Raw genomic sequence first — 10459 nt, 5'->3', positions numbered from 1 at the left:
CGCAAACTGCGCTTAGACGTAATCTGATCTTAGACGCAAACTGCGCTTAGATACAAACTGCGCTTAGACGCAATCTGCATTTAGACGCAAACTGCATTTAGACGCAAACTGCGTAAATTGCGCTTAGACGCAAACTGTGTTTAGACGTAAACTGCACTTAATCATAAGTATTCTTAGAATCGGCTTTTGCGTCAAAATAGTTTTTATCGAACGAACGCAGCTTTCATTTTTAATCGCTGAAAGATTTCCGCTGCACTAATTCACCCCCCCCCCTCTTAGTGCTCTCGATCCTAACACGGACAAACTTCTAAATAGGATGTTTGATGTAATGCTTATGTATGTCCGTGTCTTTTGGTATATTCATGCTTTGCACAGCATGTAGAGGGACGGCCGCGAAGGCTTAATAGTCCCATTTTAGTTGGGTTGGTGGCCGCTTTAGGCTTGTAAATAAAGGTTATGTCATGTGGACACTTGTGAGAGACCTCAGTCTATAATGGATCATTTTGACCTTTTGTTGTGCAACTGTTCAGAGTTTGTAAAGTCTGTTTGTAATTTGCATTGTCTATGAAGTATTTTCGGAAATGTTTGCTTGTGGATCCCGAATGAGGCATTTTCTCTAACCCTTTCTCTCTTTTGTGTGTCCTAAGGGACCATGGGAGGCTTCGGGGAGGCTGACCTTTGCGGACGGACACGCACTGCATGACTTGGGCAAAACCAGCTAAGCCCGTGACAGTCCGTTGTGTGGATCACTGCTAGAGAGGAGTACGTGAGTTCTCCTTTATCCACTATATCAAATTTAGAAATTTTGGAGATATACGATCTCCCAAAGTAACACTTCTAACATGATATGTGTGGGTTTTCAGTTTTATGATTTTTTCGTGTACTAATCGTCACACAACGATCAAGTACTTAACTTTGGAAAATCTGATTTTGTTTTTGGTTTCTGCTGCACATAAGATGCAGACCCGCGATTTCCCAGCACTTCCTCTAGTGTCAAAAATGTTATGCAGCTTTATATCATGGGCAAAGAGTCAACACGGCATGGTTCGGTCTTGAAGGCACAGGGTCGTCCAAGTGGAAGTCTAAGGTGGTGATAGAAGAACCAGGTCGGGTCGAGGAAGCGCCTCATAGATCATCCTAAGGTGGGACTTGAGCTCATGCCTCCGTCGCTTCCCTGACAAGAAAAGGTTAATGTCGGGAGGGGGGGGGATTCTCTATTTGACCCCTTTAAATCCTAAGTCAGAACAAGATGGATTTGAGGGTAATTTTGGTATTCATAAATCCCCCGTAGCATTGGCCAGGGGATCAACTTTTATACATATCGTCGAGGGTCGGTCATATGGGATTCGTTAGTGGTAATCGATTCCTCGAACAATCGACCCATGCATTCTGCATGGCATGGACGATGCTATCCTATACCATCGCGGATGGTTCCGTGTCAAGGCAATGCCACCTCATACAATTTCGATCGTCCACAAGCTCGAGATACCATGTCAGCACGGATGCACCATTTCAGTCTTAAGGTGGCTGCTGATCACTGCCACGTAGGTGGTATGACTTATCAATAATATATAAATTTTGACTTACGGTTGTAAAAGCTGTAGCTGTATATTATCCCGACGGCATCGGAACAGTTATGAACTGCAGTCAACACGCATCTCAGAATTGGTAATTGGTAAGGAAGTCAACATAGACAATCTTACCATGTTGGTAAGTGGTAAGGAAGCATCTCCACTTTGTGATACAGCTCGAAGCACCCACCATTAAAGATTGTGAATCACGGTTAAGCATTCATTAACTTCTCTAACACACGGAGACGCAGCAAGGAAGACGCATTCCAACTGAAGTAGGTCGTCAGTCTACAGTATAAGGCGGTCTTGATTTCCATGTCTTTTTCCTCTTTTCACCGCTGCGTGTGTGGAGGAGAGAGAGACGCAGCGTTCGTGAGAAAAAGGAGCAGCTACTCGTTTCCTCGTTCTATTTCCTTATCTCTCTCTCTCTCTCTCTCGACGATCGTAGTACAGAGAAGAGTGTGATTGGCGGGCGAGGGCGATGGAGAGGAAAGCGATGGCAGTGTCCGTGGCCGTGGGATTTTTGGGGCTCCTCTCCGCCGCGCTCGGCTTCGCCGCCGAGGCCACCAGGATCAAGGTCTCCAGCTTCCCTCTCCTCAAAATCTTCTCGCAAGATTCTATTTTTTGTTTCCTTGTCGTGTGCAAAGTTGGATCTTGCCAAGAATGACCCGATCGATGAGGGCTATCGGCTTGTTCTTGTTGTATTGGAGGGGTTTTGTGTTCAAGAAGAGGGTTCTTTGATGCTTGATGGCGTCTTCTTCCTCACCTTCTCCTGATGTTTTCCCCTTTCTTCTAAACTTAATTTGTCCGTCAGTGATGTAGTTTGGTGGTTTGATGATTCTGCCGGAGTTTGGAAGCTTTCCGAGTCCTATTCCTGAAGGCCAACTTATGCTTCGGCCTAATTGTATTACAGTTCAAAGGTCTCAAGGACTGTTAAACATTCCTGGTTGTGAAATCTCCATTTTATGATTGCAATTGGACCAAACATTTCTATTGTGGTACATGAATAAACTAGGTTTCTTGAACAAGGAATCATTTAGAGCACCTTAAAGCTTGTAGATAAGGAAGTTGGATGGGATCTGTAGATAGGGAATGATTAAGAAGTGCTTTGAAGCTTTTGAAAGAGAAAGGGGGAAAGGGAGCATTACTGATTAATTGATAAGCTCACTGATGAAGCAGCATGTTGATGAAGTTGATTTATCGGGATCGAGATTAGGCAAATCTTTTTTTCTTTTTATACTGCATTGTCGGGGATACATGACTTTCTTTTATATATACTTCGATTATGTTTTCCTCAGCTGTTTACCCAGTGTTACAAAATTTTGTTCCTTGTTTTTATTTTAGTTTTATGTTGAATAATCTTTGAATCAGAAGAGAGGGAGTTAATATTGTAAGGATTGCTTGATTTCATTAGGATCATGAATATGTTGTATAAGTATTCCCTGAACTTTGATTTAACCACATGCAAGCTACTTTGATGATATCATAGCTTGAAATCCATAAAGGGCTTTCTTATTTTACCTTTGACCATTTGGATTAACAGCCATGGATGCTGTCTTTTGTAAGAGCTGATGAATGATTTGGAGCATCAAAGTTAGGGAAACCATATGTCACTGTCTTAGCTAGTGGAAAAATAATCACTACAAACAACACATAAGTATTTGACTGTTAAAAAAATTGGACGGCCTGTTAAAAATCGAATGACACATAAGCATTTCCTTTACACATGGTTCTATTTGGACTTTGGATCTTGCTTAAATTCTTTAGAGATGCATATAGTTTCATTCTTGAACTCTGCCCTCATCTTACTTTTTAAGCTGTTTCTGTTGGTTGGTCACTTTCTGGTTGCATATATCGATAGTGGCATCGGTAATAATGATTTTTTTCATGTACCAATTGTCCTTTTAATTATGATGTTATGTCATTATGTTGCTTAATATTTCAACTTGAGAGACTATGGAACCTACTACGGTTTGATAAGTCTTATCATGATCGAAAAGGCTACCTTAAGTAATCTTGGGAGGATTTGCTGATTAAGGTTAAAGGGAGGAACAGTGTAATCTAACACCAATTAAATTTTAGATATCTCATGATGCAGCGAAGTAGATGGATCTCGTATCATTTTCCTATTTTATATATTAAACTTTCCTCGAACCATTAGATGAACAGCTGTGTTATCAGTATTTTCTTATATGAATTGCTTGAATCCACTCTCATATAACTTGTTATAGATGGCTGCAGCAAATTCATCGCGGAAACCTTAGCGATGCCAATAGAAATAGTACTACTTGGTCAAATGCACGTATGTTGATTCAGTTGATTCTCAACTGTGCAGGCTTCTGATGTCAAAGCAACAGAAGGAGGTGAATGTGTATATCCTAACAGCCCAGCATTAGCTCTAGGTCTAATATCGGCATTGGCTCTTATGATTGCCCAGGCAATAATAAACACCGTTGCTGGGTGCATATGTTGCAAGAAGCATTCTCAGCCATCCAGCTCCAACTGGACAGTAGGGTTGATCTCTTTTATTGCTTCCTGGTAAGTTTCTGCACTAAAGTTGATTTGAACTATCTTTTCATTGTTAAATACAGTATAATTTGCTGTCTATCGTGTGTAGCAGAGATTATTCATTCTGGAGTAGTAGAAATGTAAACGACCATGTTCGTTGTATTTTTGTGCTGAAATCTTGGAAATGCTTTCTGATATGTCACATATAGTTACATATTAATTTTTGTTAGTGTGATTACATTTTACTGGGGGAAGGGTGGGGGTTGAGGGGGGTGTAGTTGTCTTGCCTCTACCTTTATTATCACTTATTATTATGGATATTGACACTTTCTCATCTACCAAAAAATACTCCCTAAGTTACCAACTCCATGTGTCTCCTATGGAAGATGTGTAGTTTACTTGCTGTATCATATTTACACGGTATCAACATTAGACATTTTGAACATAAACCATGGGAGGATTCAACATCTTGACAGTACATCACAAAATTGTGTTTATATCAAAATTTAGTATCATGAGGTAATATTACTTTTGGAAATATGGTTCGTGACAAAAGTTCACTTGTTAAATTACTTTTCTATTGTGTCCGAGAGAGAGAAATAAAAATTGATCTTTCTGTTCCTTGGAGAAATCTTTCACATCTATATTAATCTTCTCAAATAAGAGCATCAGCAAACACTAACATTAATCTACTTTGTTCCTCCATCATGATTCATTGTTCTTGATCACTTGAGGTTGTTGTTCACTTGATAAATTTGGCAAAGTGGTCTGTGAATGACAAAGCATATGTTTTCCTAGCTCTTTTTCTTAATGCTTGTTCATCTTGATCACTATTGTTTGGTGATTGAATCCGAACCTAAAAGAACCATTTAAACACTGCCTAATGTTATATGCTTGATTTGCCTCTTAATGGTTGTCTAATTTTGAGTTCAATTTCGAGAGTTTTTTTTATCGCAAGGACTATGTGATGATGCAGGGTGTCTTTCATAATAGCCTTCCTTTTGTTATTAACGGGTGCTGCCTTAAACGACCAACGGGGTAAAGAAAGGAAGTACTTTGGCGGCAACGACTGCTATGTTGTTAAGCCCGGAGTGTTCTCGGGAGGGGCAGTGCTGTCCCTTGCAAGTGTTGCTCTTGGCATAATTTACTATGTTGCCTTGTTATCAAAGACTGCACAAGCTTGGGATCCACAGCAAAATGAAGGCATTGCAATGGGGCATCCTCGGGTCCCAGCTCAGGCAACTCCTGTTTTTGTGCATGAGGATACATACAACCGTCAGCAATTCCCCTGACGACGATACTGGCTAGTGTTGGAAACTTGGTCTGGTGTTGTTTCTGGTGGCGAGTGGATTGCATATGAATCCCTGATCTCGAAACTCCTCAGCACCTTCATCGAATCTGCTCTTCTCGCTAGGCTAGGATTCATGTATGTTGGATGTTAGTTTGTAACATTCGATATTTTTGTACAAATTGAAGAAAAAGATGCCTCTGTTGCATGTTGGACACTGTTGAGGTTTGTCTGCTTGGTTGGATCAGCATTGTTTGCTTCAAAACTAGGTTTTGTATTTTGTAAAACTCACTATCCTAGCAGTTCATCATTGATGGATTAGCAGCATTTCACTGTTATATCTCAACATTGCAAACGTCAGTTAGAGTGTGTCTGTTCTTTCAGTCTACATGAGTTAGGGTTTTGTGAGTTAAAGATAAACAGATTCTGTGTCCATGGTCTATGCAGTTGCCATTTTCGGCCAACCTGCAGTGGTGGATTTACCTCTCCATGTTCTTGGTAGAGCTTGGAATTCAAACCATATGTCAAATTGAGAACAAACCTATAAAAGGAAACATATTATTTTTTTAGCATTATTGTTTATGGTTTATTGACTGGTATTACTGATTGTGCTCATAATATTTACCATATACAATTTATGAGCCATTAACATAGGATGTACCAAAATGATGCTGGAGCAATATGTTCACCGTCGTTATGTTGCAGTCTATTTTAGCATTCCAAATAGGTTGATAGCCAGAGGTGAACTTGAACAAGCACTAACAATCAAATTTCCATAGTACATAAGCCAGCCATAATGATGCTTTCACCTCTCAGACTTTGACAAGGCATTGAGCTCTTGAAACATAAATAGAAGATACAGAAACGCACTACATAAGACTGATGTCACTAACATCTAGATTCTCATGACGTGTGTTGGGGCAAAACATGATCTACTCACACTTGATCGACTGATATATGTGCCGCACAAACAGTAAAGACGCACAGAAGCCAATGGTCCCCAACATAAGGAAGAATCCATAGCAGATACAAGACATGTAGCCGAAGAAAAACGATGTTTGCATGAAACCCGACATATCCGATCTTGCGCGATAGTAAATATATGCAGTAGAACAAGATGAATATGCCAGTTGAGCCTCCACAAAGAACAGATCTGCACGAAACACAAAATATATGAGCTATTTCTTGATTTTGGGATCACACTTCCGCTTATACTTGTCCAGATGAAACACAAAACGATGCTTTATTAGCACTGAGCAGCCTGTGAAGATTGGTCAAAATGTTTTATAGAATGAAACATTTCATATAAAAACTAAATAAACTTGAGGAGATCCATTTTCGATCAGTAGTGACCTATTTTATTCTACCCCGAGACTAGCAGAAACATCATACAATTCCAATATGATCAACTAAACTGAATGAGTCTGAAAAATAGATAGTATATGAAAGGAACTACGGCTTTTGAAGCACATGGCTAGTCGAAAGATATACAGGATCTTATAGGTAATTTGTTTCTATAAAGCATTAGGCACAAGTCAAGACATGTCATCTTTATTATGATGACAAAGTGAGTCTTAACCAAGATGACTACAAGATCATACACCAATCAGATAAAGGATGAATGAAAACAATCAGATTAAGGATGAATGAAAAAAATTGTTTTGTTACCACAGACAAATTATTAATTGTCATGGAAATTCTTATAATAAGCTTTCAATGTTACCGAATGAAAATAAGATAAACTACTCTCTTGAGAACTTTGACAGCAACATCTAGCCTACACAATGATTAAATCCTATCTAAATCCAACTGGATATAAGACAAAAAAGGATAATTGCATCTAGAACACATTTATGCACTTGTAGGAGGCTGCCAGAAAAAAATGTATGCCATATGTGTTCCTATCAAGAAAATAATGGTCAAATTGCAACTACAGAATAATTTCCCACTTCAAAACAAAAAGGGCCCTATCATTTAGAATCTAGTGGAGCAGAAAAGGACACAAGCCTTACCTCCACCACCACTCATGATCCTCGGCAGCAAGTTGAAAGTATGTCAAAGCCACAGTGATGAATGCTGTGACAATAATGAGGATGATAAAGACAATGAAAAGGATGCTGTATATTGTATAGATTTTATGGCCCCACACACTGGCAAATATATAGTAAAGTTCAATATAAATAGCACTAAACGGAAGGAACCCTGCCATCACCATCTGAGGTATGGTGCCCCGGTACCATGGCAATTGAGGTATTTCTCTCGGATACTTTGCAGTACGACACGGAGCTTGGAACTCTGTCGTACTGTTTTTACCAGCAACACTACCCAACACAAGCAAAGGAGAAGTCACAAGTGCCCATATTAGGAGAATCACAAGTATAGTGCCAAATGGCAAGGCTGCAGTAGCACTGTACACTATAGCAACAGTGTTTAGGAAGCAGAAGGTCAAGAACAGAGGTCCACAAAATAAGCAACCGGTCAACAATAAATTCCTCACCTGCAATTTAAAATGGTAAAAATGAAACCATACATTCAGAAATGTACTTAAAAGTAAAGAATTGTTTTCCTTGAGTGATTAATCTCATACCCAGTTAGTCCCTTCTAGCTGTAGTAGAAAGAGGTCGCTGTATAACCAGCAATGCCAGAAGTAAGAGCGTAGATTACAACAAGTGCTGTGAATAAAGCTCCCCGATTGTACGGATAAAAGACACCAACAAGTGCAAGGAGAAAGATGAATATCGTACTATCATATACAACAAAGAGTTAGATGACATCAGAGACAAAATCTCAAAAACACAGTATGAATTCTTACAGTGCAAGGAGCTGAGTTCCAGATCCAATAACAGCTGAAAACAAAGATTTGTTCTTTGGAAATCGGAATACATCGCCATGAATATACTTCCATCCAGTCTCCTCTTGGTCCTCAACGTTTTCTTCATCGTGGGAATATCTTTGGCAATTGTGCAAAATCAATCACACAGGCAGTAATAAAAATATCTAGGTAATATGACTCAAAAGATACAAATATTAAATATTTAATTCTCACTTCACGAAATCGTTTTTGAGCACGCGCATGAATATTGTAGCAAGGAACCCAGTCAAAAGGAGGACCGTCACGCATGAGTTAATTATAGAGAACCAGTGAATCTCCAAATGATGAGGCATGAACGAAGTCTTTGAGTACTTCTCCATTCTCTTCTCAAAAGGAATCTCAGTTTTCTTCCATGAGACGGAATATGAGAACTCCACGTCAACTTCCTTATCATCCGTGATATCGACAGACAAATTTGGATCAGTTTGCACATTGATTACTATCACACGGTCATCATTGTAAAGGATTTCAAAGTGAATGTGTAAAAAGAGCAAGTACTTGGACTCGCTTGAGTCAAGCTTATTTTTCTCGATCCTGCCCAAGAATCCCCATAAAGGCAGATCATCATAGTACATCTGAAAGTAGTAGTCCTTTGATACAGCATCTCTGAGTTTGCCTACATCTCCTTCTGACAAAGTTCTCTTACAAAGAGATTTGGCCTGTTTCTCCTCACGGAAATTCAACTCATATGGTGCATCAACCAAACGATCACCATTTAGAACTTCTCCTAGAGCTTCCTTTTTCTCGGTCACATGGCCTGTGATTAAAATTGACAAAGGGGAATTAACACATCAACAAAGCAAGAACTACTGTTGCAAACAAAATTTCCGCTTAACAGCCAGCAAACCTGGTGAACAGAATGGCAAGTCATAGAACCTATGTCTCACTGCAAACCCCAAAAGAAACTGTCAGATTCAGAAGACATTAAAACAATTCAAAGAAAATATTGATACTGAATCTTAAAAGAAGTACAAATGTCATAGAATCGATGCCCCTTGGGTGATCATATAGGCTCCAAAACCATATGTACAATGCTCAAAGGGCAATGCAACAACACCTTAATGGTGATGGAGCCCTACATAACATGAAGCAGAAGAAGAGCAGGATTCATCAAGCTTTTATATACTTCAACCTCTGCAGCAATACAACAACAATGATGGAGCAAATCTGATGAAAACCCAGCATTATAGAACATAAAACCGATCTTAATAGCAAACAAAATACATTAAACAACCAACATCACTAAATACATTCAAAGCACAAGATTGGTACAAAGATCTAACTGGCATGAGTGATGCAACAAAAAAGGGTAAAAGAGACCACCCTAAGTGACCAAGAACTACTGGACATGAACATGTACTCAAAAATCAACAGAGTCGAGGAAAAGAAAGGTCGCATCACCTTGGATTGTGGAAAGGTCCGACCTTGTTAGCATAAAGAGGAACATGATCCCCCTCCTTGTATCTATGATCCGATCCATCAGCCCCAACCCTCGATCCACAAGCCAGCATCAGAAGAAACAACCATGCCACCTCCATCAAAAAATATCTTCCACTAACCTGAGGGCGTACGTACCACTGCGAGAACGAAAGCCACTAAAAGATCCAACCTTTCACACCAAGCTCGCACCTCTCTTGCGTACAAAAGAATGAAAGCCAAGACGCGCAAATCTCTTCTGCTACTCCGAAATTTATGAGCTCACACCAAGATAAGATCTTTACATGCCCATAAAGTGAGGAAAAAAAGGAGAGATCTTTTCTACCAAACCGAGACTAGGATTCAACGAAGGATTTGATGGGTTCGGTGGATCTAGGGGATAAATCACTACCTTTGAGCACAATCGCGTCTTGCGGGCTTCAGCGCTCGTGGGGTGATGGGCGCTGAACTCGGGACGGTGAGCATGCCAATCGCATGTGCGTCTCCAGGGGATAAATCGCTGCTATCTATTCTCACCCTTAATTCCGAAGCACATTAACGTGAAGAAGTTGTGATGCGTCCGATGAACGGAGGATAAGAGGCTTAGATAAGGCTAATTAGTTAGCTACCTTTAGGATTTCGAACCGTATATCTTAAAAAATTATATTGATATCCCTATAATTATAAAAATAAAATATTTAAAATTTTTTTATCCATGTCATTAATTTTACCAGCGAAAATATAAAAAAAAAAAATTAATTTTAATATTTTAGTTGATGATGACGGACGACATCGATAGTGACG

General features: G+C 39.5%; 1 protein-coding gene and 1 pseudogene across 1 annotated transcript; one reads left to right on the top strand and one right to left on the bottom strand.

Moving 5' to 3' along the window:
* The first annotated feature begins 1857 nt into the window (after positions 1-1857).
* On the top strand, positions 1858-5705 carry LOC135635305 (protein VASCULATURE COMPLEXITY AND CONNECTIVITY-like). Its single transcript, XM_065146285.1, has 3 exons — positions 1858-2148; positions 3907-4109; positions 5056-5705. The coding sequence occupies exons 1-3, from the start codon at positions 2053-2055 to the stop codon at positions 5369-5371; spliced, it is 615 nt and encodes a 204-aa protein (XP_065002357.1). The 5' UTR covers positions 1858-2052; the 3' UTR covers positions 5372-5705.
* Positions 5706-6109: 404 nt separating this feature from the next.
* LOC135634932 (transmembrane 9 superfamily member 2-like) lies at positions 6110-10217 on the bottom strand (annotated as a pseudogene).
* Positions 10218-10459: the final 242 nt, after the last annotated feature.

The sequence above is a fragment of the Musa acuminata genome, chromosome BXJ3-4, assembly GCF_036884655.1.
Source record: "Musa acuminata AAA Group cultivar baxijiao chromosome BXJ3-4, Cavendish_Baxijiao_AAA, whole genome shotgun sequence".
Taxonomy (NCBI): Eukaryota; Viridiplantae; Streptophyta; class Magnoliopsida; order Zingiberales; family Musaceae; genus Musa; species Musa acuminata.
The sequence above is the reverse complement of the archived record's forward strand: the minus strand, read 5'-3'. Positions and strand labels throughout refer to the sequence as shown.

Coding starts and splice junctions, on each gene's coding strand:
- LOC135635305 (XM_065146285.1), top strand. CDS start 2,053: ATGGAGAGGAAAGCGATGGCAGTGTCCGTGGCCGTGGGATTTTTGGGG. Junction 2,149..3,906: donor CCGAGGCCACCAGGATCAAG/GTCTCCAGCTTC, acceptor TCAACTGTGCAG/GCTTCTGATGTCAAAGCAAC. Junction 4,110..5,055: donor ATCTCTTTTATTGCTTCCTG/GTAAGTTTCTGC, acceptor GTGATGATGCAG/GGTGTCTTTCATAATAGCCT.